At 43.2% G+C, this 19450-nt stretch overlaps 1 protein-coding gene across 2 annotated transcripts in view; it reads right to left on the reverse strand.

Annotated features, from left to right (window-relative positions):
- Window positions 1–8144: 8144 nt before the first annotated feature.
- EGFL6 (EGF like domain multiple 6) overlaps window positions 8145–19450 on the reverse strand; it is a 54502-nt gene continuing 43196 nt past the window's right edge. The window contains exons 8-12 of one of the 2 annotated variants that reach the window (XM_066249253.1): window positions 18411–18737; window positions 17301–17381; window positions 15449–15550; window positions 12053–12318; window positions 8145–8655 (exon numbers count right to left, since the gene is read on the reverse strand). In XM_066249253.1, coding sequence (XP_066105350.1) covers window positions 8545–8655; window positions 12053–12318; window positions 15449–15550; window positions 17301–17381; window positions 18411–18737 — 887 coding nt within the window. In that variant the 3' untranslated portion in view covers window positions 8145–8544. Of the gene's footprint in view, window positions 8656–12052; window positions 12319–15448; window positions 15554–17300; window positions 17382–18410; window positions 18738–19450 lie in introns of both variants that reach the window. The other variant, XM_066249252.1, reaches the window with a different exon arrangement.

The following is a 19450-nucleotide window of genomic DNA, read 5'->3' on the forward strand; positions in this document are numbered from 1 at the left end:
TGACCTTTTTCGGGAGGAAACGAAGTTCTTTGAAGATGTAATTAAGGATCTTAAAATGAGATTGTTCTGGATTACTCAGATGAGGCCTAAATCCAATGACAGGGGTACTTTAAGAGACAGAATAGGAACATAGAGACAGAGGAGAAGGCCGAGAGAAGGCAAAGGTAGAGATTGGAGTTATGCAGCCACGAGCCAGGAGCTCCTGGAGCCGCCAGAGCTGCCGGAAGCAGTCAGGGGTTTCCCCCTAGCTCGTGGAGGGAGTGTGCTTCTGCCAACCTCTTGAATTTGGACTTCTGGCTCCAGAACTGTGAGAGAATAAATTTCTGTTATTTGAAGCCACCCAGGTATGGCAGTCACAATAAACTAATATGATTAATGATGTTGTTACCTGGCATCGGAACTGTGTGTGCTAATGTCCAAAGCTTGCCTCTTTTGTTCTTCTTATGGGCTCATGCTTGGGAATTTTTTGAGACACTCCCTTGCTCAGGGCCCTTTTCCACCCATTCTCTGGTTCAGATGATACACTGTCTTGGTGATCATTGGCTCCTGCTGTTGGCGACACGTCCCACCCAGCCTTTTTCAGTTTGGTTACCTCACCTGCAGATAGGCCTTTTGAGCATGGTCCTTCCAAAACAACCCAAGCGCAGCTGTTTGCTTGATGTGCACTTAGTCTGTTGAAAACCCCCAGTAGCTCTGCCCCCCCCCCCCGCTAATTCTGGGGAACAGAGGTTGCTTCCTCTGCAGCCTCTCCCTTCACTGTCATGGGTGGTCTCGGGCAGCCCCAGCTGGCTTCTCACCTGTTGTGCTTTTTCACGATGGGAAACCTGTCAATCTTTCTGAGTGGTTCTGCCCTAGTCCCCTTCACTTGCCTGGAAGGTGGGAGGAAGTGTCTAGAATCCTAACAGCCCTCTTTCACTCTTGCCTTCCCTTTGACATAAGCTGTACAGGGTCAGGGACCACGGATGGCAGAAGTAGTTTGGGCTCTCCACTTAGCCTTGTGTGGATGGCCTAGCGTGTCTCTTTAGAAGCAGTGAGTACGTAACAGTGTGCTCAGCTTTGGGACCTTGAACAAAACTCCAACTGAGGAAGAGTCCCGTTTAAAACCTTCTTGTGCCCTGGCCAGATAGCTTGGTTGGTTAGCAAAATAATTTTTTTTAAAACCCTCTTTTTACCTGTGATAATCTTTAGGTCATTTCCATACTTCTTTCTTTCTTTTAATTTCTTTATTCTAACCTTTTAAATTGACTTTAGAGAGAGAGGAAGAAACACTGATTTGTTGCTCCACTTTACCATGCATTCATTGGTTGATTCGTGTATGTGCCTGACTAGGGATCAAACCTACAGCCTTGGTGTATTGGGACAATGCCCTAACCAATGAGCTACCTGGCCAGGGCCCTCCTGTTCTCCTCTCTGACACCATTAATCCATTTTGCCTTTTCTCCAGACTGTGAGTTATTCTACCATAGATTTATGGCAACAAAATAGCAGAGAGATGAAGGGCCAGCAGGTCTGGCTGTAATCACTTTTTGGTGTAGATCATAGGATAGCAATGAAACAATATTATGTTACTTTGTTACTGGGGATACTTCAAAATCCCATTTAATCAGAAAAATATAGAAAAGGTACAAAAAGAAATTGGACAAATGGATGCCGACTCTATTCAATGACCTGCCTATTCAGTTGCCTTTTGTATTGGTGTTAAGAAATCTGAGCTGAAGCCCACCAGTGGGATTTCGTTTTGTTAGAGTGACTTGTTACCAGGAGGCGTACAGTCTGTCAGCAATCCCGACATAAGGACTGCCCCATGAAATGCCTCACTTCATTTTAGTTCTCAGGTTTTACTTTTAAAGGGGGGTCGTTTTGTAAGAGCAGTTCAGAGTAGCAAGACATAAGCACTGAACTGAAAACCACTGGTCTGTGCTCCTCCCTTATCTTTTGTTCTTGCACCGAGTAGCTTCAGGACTCATTCTCAGGGACTGACTCTGCACACCATCCACAGACCTCCTCTCATGATACAATCTGGGCATACTGCCAGAGGGACCATTCATCAAAAACACCAGTATAGGCCCTGGCCGGTTGGCTCAGCGGTAGAGCGTTGGCCTGGCGTGCGGGGGACCCGGGTTAGATTCCCGGCCAGGGCACATAGGAGAAGCACCCATTTGCTTCTCCACCCCCCCTTCCTCTCTGTCTCTCTCTTCCCCTCCCGCAGCCAAGGCTCCATTGGAGCAGAGATGGCCCGGGCGCTGGGGATGGCTCCTTGGCCTCTGCCCCAGGCGCTAGAGTGGCTCTGGTCGCGGCAGAGCGACGCCCCGGAGGGGCAGAGCATTGCCCCCTGGTGGGCAGAGCTTCGCCCATGGTGGGCGTGCTGGGTGGATCCCGGTTGGGCGCGTGTGGGAGTCTGTCTGACTGTCATTCCCCGTTTCCAGCTTCAGAAAAAAAAAACAAAAAACAAAAAAAAACAAAAAAAACTCCACCAGTATAGCTGATGACATGACACTGACATAGAGAACTTTAAAGATTCCACCAAAAAACAACTAGACCCGGTACATTCAATAAAGTAGCAGGATAAAAATTAAGTATCCAGAAATCAATTGCATTCTTATACACCAGTAATGAACTATCAGAAAGAGAAACTGAGAAAACAATACAATTTATAATTGCATCAAACAATACCTAGGAATAGCCTGACCAGGCGGTGGCGCAGTGGATAGAGCGTTGGACTGGGATGCGGAAGACCCAGGGTCTGGATAGAGCGTTGAACTGGGATGCGGAAGACCCAGGTTCGAGACCCCGAGGTCGCCAGCTTGAGCATGGGCTCATCTGGTTTGAGCAAAAAGCCCACCAGCTTGAACCCAAGGTCGCTGGCTCCAGCAAGGGGTTACTTGGTCTGCTGGAGGCCCGTGGTCAAGGCACATATGAGAAGCAATCAATGAACAACTAAGATGTTGCAATGCACAATGAAAAACTAATGATTGATGCTTCTCATCTCTCTCCGTTCCTGTCTATCCCTGCCTATCCCTCTCTCTGACTCACTCTCTGTCTCTGTAAAAAATAAATAAAAAATTAAAAAAAAATACCTAGGAATAAATTTAACCAAGAATGTAATTTTTCTGTACTTGGAAAATTATAAGACACTGAAGAAAAAAATTGAAGAAGATACAAATAAGCGGAAGCATACCACATTCAGGATAGTGATTCCACTTCTGGGAATGTATCTGAAGAAACCCGAAACATGAATTCAAAAGAACATATGCACCCCTATGTTCACTGCAGCATTATTTACAGTAGCCAAAATTTGGAAGCAGCCCAAGTGCCCATCACTAGATGTGTGGATGAAAAAGCTGTGGCCCATTTACACAATGGAATACTATTTGGCTGTTAAAAAAAGGGAGGAGATCTTACCTTTTGTGACAGCATGGATGGACCTGGAGAACATTATGTTATTAAGCTAAGTGAAATAAGCCAGTATGTGGAATCTAATGAACAAAGTAAACTAACAAATGAAATAGAAATAGACTTATAGATACATAGAACAGACTGACAGCTGTCAGAGGGGAGCGGCGTTGGGAGGTTGGGTAAAATGGGTAAAGGGATTAAGCAAAAACAACAATAACAACAAACACACACGGATAGACACAGACCACAGCATGGTGACTAGCAGAGGGAAAGGGGGATATGGAGAGGTAGAAGAGGGAACAGGGGGGTAGATGGTGATGGGAGGAGACTGACCTGGGGTGCTGAACACAGCACAATATACAGATGATGTATCATAGAATTGTACACCTGAAACCATTGGTTATAATTTTATTAACCAGTGTTACCCAATAAACTCAATACCCCCTCCACAGACACAAAAGGACAATATAAAAGATAATCCCATTCATTTGAGGTCTTCGAAGTCCTCAGGGAGGAGACATGTTTGTCCAGAGTGTGCCATTCTGATTTATGGTGCCCAAGAGAAGCAGTTTTCCACTTTGGTCTCATTCTCCCCCACCCTAACAACCTAACACGTTGTACTTGTTGCATCATTTGGCTCATTGAATAGTTTTTATTAGTTCTTCATGTCACTCCTGAACCAAACACCACCTAGGTTTCTAGTCGCCAAAGAGAATGAAGGCATCAACTTCTATGTCTTGACAAGAATAAATCATTTGGATTGGTATGTCCGCTGGGACAATCACATGTTCTCAATCCCAGCTTTTATGTGACAGGGTCCACTTGGTGGACTTTGGTGGGTTTGGGCCAGCAGCTTTCTAAACTGCTAGTCAGGTACCCCGATCTGCCCTAGCAGGCAGCCACATGGCTCAGGCTGGTCTGATTGCACACCTCTCCGCAGAATGTGGCTTTTGAACTTAGTAATGTAGAGATTTATGTGGTGAGAGGTCATTCTGGCAATGCTGGCATCCTGACTGATCAGCAATGACTTTTTTATCCAGAGCTGTGTTTCTTTGCTTCTAGTCCTGCAGCCCCTTTCTCAGGCCGGGTCACTGGTCTTTCTACCTGTCTGCACACTCCTGCTTCTTTACTGCATCTTCCCTGTGACATAAGTTAGCTGAGATCTGCTTCTGTTGCTTGCTACCAGCAAACACTGACATGCCCCTGTCTTAATGTAGCTGTGAGATTTGAGGGCCATCAGAAGAAAATCCCTGATCTTACCATGGTACTGAAATTGCCTTCTTATTCATTCCTTTGTATGAAGGCATTGGAAGCGGCTATTATCAAACAGAAATTATTAGTTAGTAAAGATTACACTTGCAGCTGTTATTCCTGACTCTTGGGTCATCTTATAAGGGTAGCCTCCTTTCACTTGTCAGAGACCAGCGGAACCGGACATAGGACCAGTAAGTGTTGACAGGAGAGCATGAAAGGTCTGTAAGATTGGATTCAAGCTCTCAAGGGTAACTTATTGTAATGTTCGGGGTACCCAGAAAGAAGCATGAGTTCACAAGACATTGGGAAAGGAAGAAATGGAGAAAAGGGGGAAGCAGGAGATGCTAAGGAAGTCCCTTTAGCTGTTTACCTGGTGGCAGCCACACACATTTGCACATAGGCTGCCACAAGGGGGCGTTGCTGGAACTCTGAGAAAGGTCCTGAAAAAAACAATTGGTGCCAGTGGGCAGTGTCTAACATTCAGCAGGAGAGTTGTGCGGCCGCAGCTTGGACTCATGAGGGAAAAAAAACTTTTTAAAGGACAATGACAGAGAGGAGGTGATGGTAACTGATATAAAGGTCAAAGAACTGTGAGGCCAGGATATTGGATGGGTCATTTGCAGATTGGTTGATATCAATGGCTAGGAAGGACAGAGACTGTAGATACTTAACAGCACCTCCAGTGAACAGTGGCTCTTACCGGATGTCAAGAACTAAGACATTGTGAAGAGCAGGGCAAGGGGCTGCAACTCCAGACCCTGCCATGTGTGCAGTGCGGGAGGAGGAGTGGCAGCCATCTGATAAGGCTGCAGGGGTGGAGGTGGCTCTGCGAGAGAGCTCAGTTCAGTTGAGCATGAGTGATGATGACACCATTGGCATGAATTAAGACAGAGTGGAGTTTGTTCACCAGACAATGGAGTATGTGTGATGTAGGAGGGGGCAGAAACAGTGGGAATTAGTGTCCAGAAGAGGAAGCCCATAACAGTGTGGAGGTGACAGAGTGGGAGAGAATGGATGACATGAGGGGATGGGGGTTGCACATTGGATGATGGCCAGGGTCACCAGCTATGGGATCCATGGCTGAATCAGCAGACCTCAGGTTTCCCCAAAGGAAGCAAAGTATGATCGGTGCTGGTACAAGCTAGAGCTCCATGACACTGAAGGCTGCTGACTGAAATTTAAAACAATGTTGGTATTTAAGGGTCTAAGAGGCTAGTCCCTGAGACTATGGTCTTGTGGTGAAAATGGCAGGAGCAGCCCCCAGGGATTGGGGAGAGTGGTCCTCTGAGTCTGGGTTGTGCTCTGTTTGAAATCCTAGGTATGCCAAGAAAGGATTTATTTTTTCACTAAATGGACTATTGGGCAGTGGTCAGTCTGGGGCAGGGGTAGAGATGCCAGAATGTCATCAGTGACCCAAGCTTCCCCCAGCTGTGCACTCCTTCATTAGGTGTGGTCCTTGCCCTCATGATCACAGGGTAGCTCATGGAGCTCCTGCCACCACCACCACATTGAAGGCAGGAAGGAGGAAGAGAAACGGCAAAAGTGGGCTGCCAGCTGAGAGCCCTCTTCAGTGATCCTTCTTGGGAGCCCCAGCCATGTTTCAGTGGCCTCCGCCAGTTGAAAGGGACTGTGAGAAAGGCAGTCTCTTAGTTGAGCACATGACCCCCTAACCCCCAAGTATATTTACATATACCATATTTATATATGGTTATATTAGTAAGGAGAAAGATGAGAATGGATATTGCCTAGGTATCTAGAAGTCTCTACTACAGATATTAAATAAACATGAAATATTATTATTCAAGTCAACTCAGCCCAGCTTCATGCTTTGATTTTCTTTTTTTTTTAATTATTTATTTATTTATTCATTTTAGAGAGGAGAGAGAGAGGAGAGAGAGACAGAGAGAGAGAGAGAGAGAGAAGGGGGGAGGAGCTGGAAGCATCAACTCCCATATGTGCCTTGACTAGGCAAGCCCAGGGTTTCGAACCGGCGACCTCAGCATTTCCAGGTCGACGCTTTATCCACTGCGCCACCACAGGTCAGGCATGCTTTGATTTTCTATCCATGTATAACATGACTCCCAGGCGTCCCTATTTCATTTTTGGTTCAACATCTCCCTTTAATCTGTACCTCTGGGACATTGTCTATTGCAAGTTCTCCCCCCATATTCCTTTATTCTAAGCCACAATTATGGTCTCAAATTTCCTTGGTCACTAAATGGACAGGAAGTCTTCTTGAGATTCTACCACAATATTTGAAACTACATGTGTCAGCTTTTTCCGTGTAACAAGCCATCCCAAATTTGAATTTGAATTTGAATGTCTTAAAACAACTACTTTATTATCTCTTACAATTCTGTGGGCTGCTTCAATATAGATGGGCAGATCTTCAATGGTCTCACTAGGAACACTGTTTTCGGGGGTTTGCTAACTACCAGTTACTCAACAGCTACAGCTACATTCCTCTGTACATTCCATTGTGTGCCCAAATTACTCCACACTAAAGAAAAACAAAGTGTTTTCCCACTCCCCCAAGAGTTTCAGTATAAAAAACTTTAAGAGTGAGATTACAAATTTTAAAGATTAATAAATGGAACTCCTTCTCTCTTTCCTTCCCACAATGGCCCAATGCCTCCCTTGTTTTAGGGGAGAGCCAGAAAATACCTTAACAACCGCCTATTCTTGGAGCTCTTTGTAACTCAGAACCTTAGAACAGAATATCCTTTCACCCTCAGAGAATTCACTCAGGACTCATCACCACACAGAGATGTTCTTAAATTTGGAAGTAAAGAGAAACAGAAAAGAAAGCATCCATGTTTTCTTTTTTTTTTTAATTTTTTACAGAGACAGAGAGAGAGTCAGAGAGAGGGACAGACAGACAGGAACGAAGAGATGAGAAGCATTAATCATTAGTTTTTTGTCATGCATTGCAACACCTTAGTTGCTCATTGATTGCTTTCTCATATGTGCCTTGACCGCGGGCCTTCAGCAGACCAAGTAACCCCTTGCTTGAGCCAGTGATCTTGGGTCCAAGCTGGTGAGCTTTTGCTCAAACCAGATGAATCCGTGCTCAAGCTGGCGACCTCAGGGTCTCGAACCTGGGTCCTCCGCATCCCAGTCCGATGCTCCATCCACTGCGCCACCGCCTGGTCAGGCTGTTTTCTTTTTTTGAGTCCTGATACATGCTTAATTTAGTTTTAGGTTTTCTGAGGTCTTGAATTCAACAACTTATGCTAATTTGCATTGCATGGATAAGGCCCAGTAAAGCAGTTCTGTGTTACCATGTAGACTAATTTTAAGAATTTTTAAGAATATAAAATATTTCCTTAGATAAAAGAATAAGAAAGCCCATTTTCCAACGAAGCAAATAGTCATACATATAACTAAACATAAACTCAAACAACCACATATTCTTACTTATAAAAACTTAAACCATGACACAAGGTGATTATTTAGATATTATTATTTTGAAGAATTTAAATATACAAGTTTGGTTATAAAAGATCAGGTCAAGCCACTTAGGTCAAAGTCTACCTGTGGAGTCATAGTTTCTAAGAAGTGCTATAAAAGTCACACAGTTAAACAGTTCTGTGAGGTTTTTCTTATCATTCTAAAGATGTTGTATGGGAAGGTTCGTGAACTCATGCAGACAAATCAGATTTACTGGTAGAAAAAGTTGAATTGACATTTCCATATTTTATCAACTGAGAAATGAATTTAAAGCAAATATTGATCCCTCTATACAAGAAAGGCATCTTATGATAAGGTTTCTGTTGGTACATTACAATTTTTCAGTTTGTATCTTTAAAATGAGAGGCATCTATGATGTAATATCAAAAAACAGAGGCAGACACTAAAAGTCAAGTATAAAGATATGAAAGACCACGTGAACACTCAAGCATCCACAGATAAAAGGCTGTCTGGGCAGAAGCCTGAGACCAGCAAGACGCCGTCTACTGCAATCTCTCCGCTTTGGCCCTTGCCACGTTCTGCTTCAAAAGTGATCTAATAATGGAAAAGGAATAAAAATTACTTTAAAATATTCAAAACAATGATATAATCAAACTATTTAACAGCTATTAAAAAGGACTAAATTCATGTGTCCCTATTGTATAGAAACAGGCTTTGACATTGAGTGGTAGCAATGTGTTCTATTCTCCAGATCCAGATGTCTGCTCTGAGCAAGTCATGCTCAGAGAAAACAGAGTCACTGTAACAACTACAAGACTCTGGAAAGCACTGGAAAGCTGAGAAGGGTAAGATTAAGGAAGAAATTTTAAAGCAAAAATAAAAGAATATGGTTTCCTTTAAAAAAAAAACACAATTGGCTAGAATAAATCTAATATTCCCTGGGAACATCTAATTCAAAACTATATAGTTGAAAGGAAATTATTTTGATATTTTCAGATTTTGGTAGTTCATAGTAGTATAGTTATTTTTCTTAAAATGTTGATTCACATATTCAGAACTTATGTGGCATGTCATTGTTCCATAAGAACAAAAATGTTTCCTGATGGGTTATAATCACTTTTATCTAAGATATTTATTAATAATAAGAGAGAAGCAAACTTCTTTATATGTTAGAAATTCTTACTGTATAGAGTGCTAAAAATAATCTTCAAATTGTACACAAAATGAGAGGGGTGACTAATTTAACAAAAATGAGGATATACAGTGACTATTTTATATTCACTCATTCATCCAAAAATATTTTCAAAGAAATATTATTAAAATAAAATTTTGCTGGATGATGCTTATAAGCTTTTTCAATGTTGTAGTGTTTAAAAAAAGTTATTAGTTCATAATCAGAAAAGACACCAAAATATTTTTAAAAAAATTTTAATGCTTACTTTATCAATTTTAATGAGAGAGGAAGAGAGGGAGAGAGAGAGAGAGAGAGAGAGAGAGTGAGAGTGAGAGTCCGGTGTTTCTGTATGTGCCCTAACTGGGATCAAACAGGCAACCTCTGAGCTTTGGGATGGCACTAACCAACTGAGCTATCTGGCCAGGGAATCAAAATATTTTGTAATTCAATAACTATGAAATAATAATAGCTACAATTGATATAACACCTGTTAACTACCATTCACTATGATATGAAGTAATAAGAGGGTAATATACCTAGTGTTCTCTTTAATTATTTGTCATTATCAGAGATAAGCAGATTTAGAGGACAGAAAAATGATTCTGATTCAAAGATGATTAAGGTAACCCTGGAATAAAAATTTTAGAGAGAAAAGAATATTTAATTTGAAACATGTTATTCTTCTTTAAAATGCCACACACATGTAATTCCATCAAAATGAGTTCAACAACATGCACTGTGTATGGACTGTGGTTATAAATAGATCCAAATATGTATTCACGTGGAAAAGTAAAATGCAAACTATGGAAACACTGATGTTACTGTGGAATGATTGTGAATCTTTTCTTTTTTTTTTTCAATATAGTGATTTTCCTTTGTCTTTTCTAAACTTATTTAAAAATAAATTCACACATACAGTAAATTGGCCTTTTGAGAAATCCCTTAAGAATCATGCTCACAACAATGTCATCATGCAACTGTTCACCATCCCCAACAGCGTCTCTTTCCTGCGTCATCAGTAATCACAGAATAGTTTTCAAGGTGGTGGAGATGAAGCAGTTTTAGGCTTGCTGCCATCACTGTGTCCGAACTTCCCAGGATCTCCAAAGAGAGCAGAGGACGGCTCAGAGGACAAGCGGGGCCCAGAGAGACTGGGACTGACCACTGCCGGGCCGGTCTCTGCTGCCCGTACGCTCCCTGGATTCATTCTCTTGAGAACTGCTGGAGACAGGCTATCACAGAACAGCAATGATAGCTTTACTGGGCACAGACATTTCTTCCTCCCCTAGGCTCTTCTCGGGAAGGAAGTATACTTTCAGGAAGATGTCCTGGGTAATTTTAAAAAGCAGTAAGCCAAAAAGCGGCTCTCACAGCAGCTGTGATAGATGGGACAAGGGTGTGCAAGTGTAGATCTTGGGACATGGCAGCTTTCCCTCACTGAAATCCCTGATGCTCCAGGTAACTGAAAATAAATGTCGGAATAATTCATTGTCATCCTAATTTGTGTTTGTATTTAACTGCATTTTTCTTTACTGTGGTACAAAAATGTTGGGCAGCGTTCTCTTTTATCAAGGACATTTGAGATATAACAATTAAAAGCAGACTTTTCTACAAGACAATTCCCTTCCTGATGTTTTCCCCCACAAGTTTAACATCCTTGAGGAGACAATGCCAATAGAAGGTGGGGCGACCTTTGGTTCCTGGGTGATCACCTCTAAGTCCCTGGAATATTCTACCTCTTAAGAGGTCTTTGGCCCTGGCTGGGTGGTTTAGTTAGAGCATCATCCTGATACTCCAAGGTTGCAGGTCTGATCCTCCATCATGGACATACAAGAATCAACCAATGAATGTATAAATAACTGGAACAACAAATTGATGTTTCTCTCTCTCTCTCTCTCTCTCTCTCTCTCTCTCTCTGTCTCTCGCTCTTTCTCTCTCTCTGCCTTCCTCTCTCTCTTAAAGCAATAAATTTCTAAAAAGTTAAAAGGAGTGTCTTTGGCTATGCCAGACAATTGATGCTAACAATGTGATTTATGGCAGGGCCTTGAGTCCCACAACTATCAGCCTGACCTCCGGAGGAGCTAGAAACTCAGTGAGGAAGGTCAGCCACATGGTCAGTCATGCAGGCAGGCAGATGCGCAACAAAAATCCGAACACCAAGGCTTGGGTTAGCTGCCCTGGAGGGCAGAACTTTGTACATGTTGTCACATATCATTGCTGAGAGAATTAAGAGCTGTCTATATGACTCTACTGGTGGAGGACAACTACAAGCTTGTGCCCAGTCTCTCCTGGACTCTGCCCTTCGTCTATATTCTTTCCCTGTAACAAATTGTAACCATGGATATAACAGTTTTTTTTTGAGTTCTTTGAGTCCTTCTTTGGAATCATGGACCATGAAGGTGGTTATAGGGACCCCAGATAACAGCCATTCTCTCAGTTCAGTTAAAAAAACATTTTAGAAATGACCTTCTAGCTTTCATTCACTGGGGTAAGTGCTGGGCATAGGACGAATGAGCAAGATGCTCTTTTGCATATTAAGGAACCGACAGCCTGAATCGGAAGGAAGTTGGTGAGAGAAGCCTGACATACATACAGATCATTCCCACAGTGTGATGTGTGCACTCGGCAAGTATGATCATTAGCTGTGCTCATCAATGGCCTTGCCTATTTGGCTCCAGAATATAAGCTTTTAAGTGTAGGGTGAGAGCCCCATTTCCCTTTGCTGCCCCAGTGCCTAGGTACTTCAGTTAGTGTTTTGTTTGTCAAATCATTGAAAAAGAATGTAAACATCTAGTGTAATACTGTTCTTCCACTTACGCTTTTGGTAGTGTCAATCCCTTGATGTAACTGAATTTTCCCCATCTTCCACCTTTCATCCTCACTCCTGGTCTCCTCCCATGCCAGGGGGTTGTTACTGTTATTCACAAACACTCGAAGTTTCCCTACTTTCTCTCCTGCCAGCCGGTAATGAAAGAGCAAACAGAAGTTGCTTTGGAACTGCAGGTCGGGGAGGAGAAGATTCAATCGGCCAACATCCTTCTCATGTCCTGCCAGGCCCAGAACTGCCATATAGTAGCCAATAGCTTTAAGAGAAGAAAGATGCATAGGTAATGAGGCCATAGTTAAAGGTTTGGCTATAGATATAAAAAAACCCCAGACAATATGCCTGACCCGTGGTGGTGCAGTGGGTAGAGCATCAACCTGGGATGCTGAGGACCCTGGTTTGAAACCCAGAGGTCACCAACTGGAATGCAGGCTCAACAACTTGAGTATGGGGTCGCTGGCTTGAAAGTGGGATCATAGACATGACCCCAAAGTCTCTGGCTTGAGCCCAAAGGTCACTCACTTGAAGCCCAAGGTTGTTGGCTTGAGCCCAAGGTCACTGGCTTGAGCAAGGGGTCATTGGCTCAGCTGGAGCCCTCCAGTTAAGGCACATATGAGAAGCATTCAATGAACAATGAAGGAGCCACAACTACAAGTTGATGCTTCTCACCCTCTCCCTTCCTGTCTGTCTGTCTGTCTGTCTCTCTCATGTATGTGCAAAACAAACAAAACAAAACCAAAAACCCAAACATGGACAGTAGTCTCCAATAGAAAAGGATGAAGTCATTTTCATTTCAAACATAGTAACAAAATTTTCATGCTAAAATATACTTTAGGGAATCATGTAGGTGAAATCCTTTTTTGTATAGAAAAGGCAACTGAGAGTTGGAGAAACTGAGGAACTTGTCCACATTCACAAGCTTGGCAGTAGCAGACATGGGGTAAGGATCGAATTAAATAATCCTTCAGCACTGTAGATAATGTGCAGCTAATGGAGAACTTGTGCTCCAGAATGTCCACATTGGTTTCTGAACCTCAGAAGGCATTCCCCCCTGAGTCAATGATATGTGTGACAGTCAGCTCTTTTGGTGGCTCCATAGTATGGTATCTAATCCACAACATACCTGGATTTATACTAATGCTTTCATGGAGCTCATCCACCACGTGTAGCATATCATTCGAACTTCTGATTTAGGATGACAGGAATATATCTTTTTTTGAGTATCTATCTTCTAAGTATGTTTTAATCAACGGTAATAATGTTTGTTTATCTCCAATATGCTGACTGTGGCTTTGCTGAACTCGGACAAAAATTTTCCTTGAGTGGGATCTGAGGAAGTTGGTGAGAAAGAGGAATTCCTATAGAAGCTGGGTGGAAGACACGAGTAGGATAGAGTGTTCTCCTAGTACAATTCCTAGAGATGCTTGAGGACCCAGGCTGACATTGCCTTAGTTTTCACTGGAGCACTGACTGTCTGGTCTTCTTAGCCAGCTGGTAAGGTTGTCAGATTCAGCATATAAAAATACAATGTGTCCAGTGGAGTTTGAATTGCAGATAAGCAACATGTCTGAGATATATGATGAAGTACTCATTGCTTAAGTGAAATGTAGGCATCCTCTGTTTCATGAGGCCAGTCTACCAGCTACATTCTCTCTTCTGTGACCCACTGTGGCAGGTTTCCCCTCCTTTCCCAGCTAAAACCCACTTTAACCCGTCCTCGTGACTTTATCCTTCTAAGAATACTGATTCATCCTATGGTTCTTTTTTATATTTAACTCTGTAGGGAAAGACAAGCCCACCTAGAGATGGAGGTGCAGAAGGAGAGGAAGTGGGATTTGGGTGATGACTGCCCCAGGGTCTTTTGTGAATCAGGTGTTAATAAATAGAGGACTTCCCATTGATGGAAAACCCAACTTAAGACATTGCTGACGGTGCCAGCAGTTGATGGGCTCCTAATGTAATAGAGCTCTGGTTGACACAAACTTGGAGGTTCCATGATGTTAGAAAGAAGAAAATCACATTAGTTACTAACAAGATAGCTTATTGGAAGATGGACTTTCTCTAACTTGGTTACACTTGCCTTGTGCTTGCTCAAATTGTTTAGCAGTAGTCTCCCTCAAACAACTCTTTCTGTGGGGTGTATCCCCTCTAACCTAACCCTAAATTCTTTTTTTAATTTACAGAGACAGAGAGAGAGAGTCAGAGAGAGGGATAGATAGGGACAGACAGACAGAAATGGAGAGAGATGAGAAGCATCAATCATCAGTTTTTTGTTGTGACACCTTAGTTGTTCATTGATTGCTTTCTCATATGTGCCTTGACCGTGGGGCTCCAGCAGACCAAGTAACCCCTTGCTTGAGCCAGTGACCTTGGGTCCAAGCTGGTGAGTCTTGCTCAAGCTGGTGAGCCTTGCTCAAGCTGGCAACCTCGGTGTCTCGAACCTGGGTCCTCTGCATCCCAGTTCGACGCTCTATCCATTGCGCCACCACCTGGTCAGGCGCCTAACCCTAAATTCTAAAAGGAATTTTTGTCAGGAGAGATCCAGGTTTCCTGACTGCGTGAGGGGTTGAAAGAAAAAACTTCAGGAAGGAATTCATCTAGAGAAAGGATCTAGAAGACAGATCTTAGGGGTGAGCCTGTATATCCCCAAATAAATAATTTCTTTGGTAAGTAGCTGTAGTCCCTGAAGGTATAACAACTGTCTCTAATTATATCGTCACCCTTAAAAGACAGAGATTCAATTCATTCTCCAAATGGGATCTGCCAGCCAAATGCTTTGCCCAAAAAGAAAGCTAGGTCCCACCAAGAGTGTTTAGGGAGGCAGTGGAAGGTAGGCAGCTCAGAGCTGAGGCTGAGAAACACCCAAGTTTAAGTAGAAAGAAAGAAATCCTCAAGGAAAGTTCAGTCTCGGAGTGCAGGTGGCTGCTTTGACGCTCATTATGGTTTTGATGCTTTGAGGGGTGATCTGACTCAAACTTCAGGCTCAGGTAGGGATCCTATTTTCTTTCAAGATTTATTCTCCCTCTCCCCAAACAAACAAAACTACCGAACACCATATCTGGCTAACCGGGAAAAAGAAACAACTTCTTTCTACGTCTTCTCCTTAAACCTTCTACGAATCGCAGTGTCTCTCTGGGCAGCAGGACAGAGTGAAGATGGAAGAGGTTTGCTGGAGCATCCTCTGTGGGGGCAGGCGGGTGAGAGAGGAATGGAGCAGAATATAACACGCTGACCCAAGCTAATCATTCATCCGAGGAGACTTGGGGAGGTCCAACAGTTTCCAAACACAACCAACAACCCTGACCTAAAAAGTGCTAGGAGTAATAACCCTCCCGTTGCCAGAGAGCTTTGAACCGTATAGCAGAGCATGAAGCAGCGAAATCTAATACCATTATCTCCATCAGCAGCGCTCCAGTCAAAATCATCTTCTACATCTTGTCTCCAGTCACAGACTCCGCCGTGGAAGCTACAGTCAACTGAGATGTTTAAGTCTGCTAAGAAAAAGGATGCATTTCATAATCACTAAGAGCACTGAGAACATGTCTAACATTTGGAGCTTTGGAAGGCAATGCCATGTTTTCAGTTGCTGTTGAGAGTTTAGCTAGGCTACGCCATGGTGCTGTTGCCTCGGCCTCCACTTTGTTTGGCCAAGCAGCCTGTGGGGACTCTAAACCGACACTAGACTTCCTGCAAAGGCATGCCCAGATTACAGCTTACAGTGTCACAAGTAAATGTAAGTTCCTGCTGTGGTTCCCCCGGTAGCCCTGGTGATGAATAGTGTCCTCTGCCTCCCAGGGTCTTCCCCTTGGGTAAGACCCCCATGGAGCTTACCAAATCCTTAATCTTATTGGTTTGACTCGACCAATCCAGCCTTAGCCTGGGAACCCCAAGTGCTCCACAAATGGACCCTATTCAAGGCATGTGCCCCGGGTCCAACCTCTTTCTCTGTTAGCACCCTGCCTTGACCTTCCCATATGGCCATGTACTTCTTCCAGCACCTACCAGTACTAAACATTTCTATCTCAATTTATTTTGTCGTCTTTTGTTGAACCCTGGGGTTAAATTAACAAAATCCTAATGACCATATAGGGTACTGGGCCAGCATTACAAATCTGGACCAGTGCCTCTAGTTACTTTTATTTAGATCAAAGGTGGGCAAACAAACATCCTGGCCCACTGCTTGCTTTTATAAATAAAGTTTTATTGAAACATACCATACCGATTCCTTTACATATTATCTATGGCTGCTTTTGAGCTACGATGACAGAGCTGAGTAGTTACAACAAAGACTGTATGGCTCACAAAGCTTAAAGTGTTTACTCTCTGGTCCTTTATGGAAAAGTCTTTTGATCCCTGATGTAGATAACAGAAAATAAAACTGGAAACAGGGCAAGATTGAGGTGCTTCTGGTTATAACTCATGCCAGCCTCTAGTTCTGCCTTGGGTCTCTGGCAGTTTATGCTGAGAAATGAAGGAATGGAGGAATGGCAAGGAAAGAGAAAAAGTGAGAGAGACAAGTGGCAGCAGCTGGTTCTTGACATGACAAATGGCAAGATATAGCACATCATTTGATCGTTGCAAAAATTCTATAATCAGACCTGTTGGAGGATGAGAGACCAAATGGAGCAGAGCTGAATCAGCCCAGTTGTCCAAACTGAGGCCCCAGGCACGAGAGAGAGCACGGCTAGAATCAGTAGTCACGAAGCAGGCCCACAGCTGACCGCAGACACACGGGTGAGCCCCTGCCAGTCCAGCGCAGATCAGCAGAACTGTCCAGCCAATCCATAGACTCATAAGCAAAATATTTATTGCTGTAGGCCACTGAGGGTTGGTGGTTGCTTGTTATGCAGCATTATTGTGGCAATGGGTAATTGACACAAGCACTTTGGGCTAGATTTTAGTACATGCTGATTTTCAGGTTGTGGGCCCTCAGGTGTCAGAGATGGAGCAAACGAGTCATTTTTCTCCCACCTCCCTATATACATTTGGCCTCAGCTCTTCAATCTAGGTGTCAAGTGCGAGTGGTGGAGAGGAGATAACAGGCTTACTATATTGTAATCATTGGTATTAATGGAGTAAGGACCTGCTATATTCATACTGGCACTGTGTGTCACCATGTAATGATTTTTCTCTCTGGTGTTTAGGAATGAACCAGTGACTCATAAACAATCACGTCACCCTATGAAGAAAGTGACAGGGGAAGCATGACAGAGCGTATACTTGGCAGAAAGCATTATTTACCTTTGTGTTCCAGTCTGGATGTTATAGCTCTTCTTTGGACCGGAACCAAACCAAATTCACCTGCTTCATTCACCTTAGGGGCTAACAGAGAACATTTGATCAGTTAGGAACAACCCTCAAACCCCACATGCTTAGAAGTTATGAACGAATGACTGAACAAGGAGAGTTTGATCACATATTCTACTGACAGCATATGGTAGAGCAGTGTGCTCTAACCTTTGCAAAGCATTCACTAGGGTCCAGTTTCCTCATCCAGAACATCTTTTTCCAAAGGTTCCCCCAGTTGACCCAAGCATCTACATTAATAATACGTCCCTTCTCACCAGGTTTTGGAAATATACTTTTGTGAGATTTCCACTCTCTATTAGGGGAGATGATATCGTTGGCACACTAGTTCTTGGATGAGTGGACCTGGGTCTACTTCTCACATGGTTAAATCCAACAGCCACGGAGCTAAGAACAGAGAAGTCAAAATATAGAGGGAGCAACAGATGGCCAGTGAGAGTGCAATGGAAAAGTCTCAGTGTGGGGACTCAGGGTGGGTTAACAGGGAACCGTCCTGGAGGGCTGGGACTTAGGCGGGTTCCGCAGCCATCCAGTTCACGGAGAAAACCAAAGCACAAGCTCTGCTATAGAATGCTCTTCCCTAGAACTGTCTACTTTGGCTTTTAACATCATAACCACGTGACTGGGAAATTCTCCTTTCATTGACCGGGCCTGTAAAAGGAATCTTCCAGAAGGCAAAATGTAGTTTGGCAGATCCATCTGATAAGGGTCTCACTGGCTTGGAGGTACTGCATGGAGATCTGGGTAGCCAGACAGACCACTGTGTTTGCAGAACAAGCGGGCTGACTGTGCTAAGGTTGGAAACATAAGGTCTGTGTCAAAGGGGAACAGACCTAGCTCCTCATTTCCGACAGGAGCAAATTTGATTTCGTATCTGGAAAAGAAGTTAGCTTCCAGACCGTGAAGAGAGACCCCTGCTTCTTAGAACTGAAAGCTGAGCCCATTGTACTTAAGGAGTTGAAACTCTGTTTTCTTCTTTCATTTTGCAGAGAAACCACAATTCATTTTCCGTAAGACGTATAAAATAATAAAAGCACTACTCACAAAACACGTCTCCTCGAAGGCTTTGCTCCTGCTCCACATGGTTCTTCAGGGCTGTCTCATCTCGTTCCTCCTTCTCCAGCCCCTCTTTCTTTCTCTCCTCATGCCCTTCTTTTCCTCTCTTTGCATTCCCATCTCTGGAAAAGCTCTCTTCAAAGTTGAAGGGTTGCAAATTACCCTTAGAGGCGGGAGTCCCAGCAGGTTCTGTGATGACATTTTTTATTTTTACCTTCTTTTTCATGCTGTTTTTGTGAGCAAGCAACTTCTTGATTCTGTCTTTGACAGTACTCGGTGCTCTGAGGACTTCTTTCTCAGATTTCTCAGGGATAACTAAAACAAACAATAACAGGTGAGAAGTTCTACCTTGGCTGGTAATTAAATAACTAAAAAACAACCCCACAGAGCATTTAAAAAGTGTTCAAGTGAAGGAAATGGATGCTTCCAGAGTCAACCCACACGAGACTCGACTGTTTGATAGTTTCCGGAGAACTATATTTGTATCTGTTTTAAGCAGTTCCAATGTTATGGTAGTATCTTAACTACCTTTCCTTAGAGCAGTGATTTTCAACCTTTTTTTTTCCATGGCACAAACACACACTAATTACTAAGGTTAGTGCCCCTGACTAAATACAACCATTTTCATCTCATGGCACAAATAAATTAGTTACTAAGGGAGAAGAGGTCAGGGCCCCTTTTTCTTTAGTAATTAGTTCATGAGTGCGTGAGAAACAAAGGTTGAAAATCACTGCCTTAGAGGACACACTTTTCTTTTCCTTCAGCGCCTCCAATGATGAAACACCTGCTCCTGCCATGCTGGGCTACAGGTTCTAAGGGGATGGGTTTGCCGAGGTCCTCTAATTTTTCTGCTCTCACACAGGTATTCTCCAAAGCTGGTGTTGTCCAGCTAGCCCTATAGATTTGTCCAAATTTGCTGTTCAGAGTCCTATAGCATTAGGGCCAAACCATATAAATTAGCAATAATAGGCCATATGTGACCTATAAAAATGTTGATTTAGAGTTCAATATGTATACACTTAATACTT

This window comes from Saccopteryx bilineata, chromosome X, assembly GCF_036850765.1.
Source record: "Saccopteryx bilineata isolate mSacBil1 chromosome X, mSacBil1_pri_phased_curated, whole genome shotgun sequence".
Taxonomy (NCBI): domain Eukaryota; kingdom Metazoa; phylum Chordata; class Mammalia; order Chiroptera; family Emballonuridae; genus Saccopteryx; species Saccopteryx bilineata.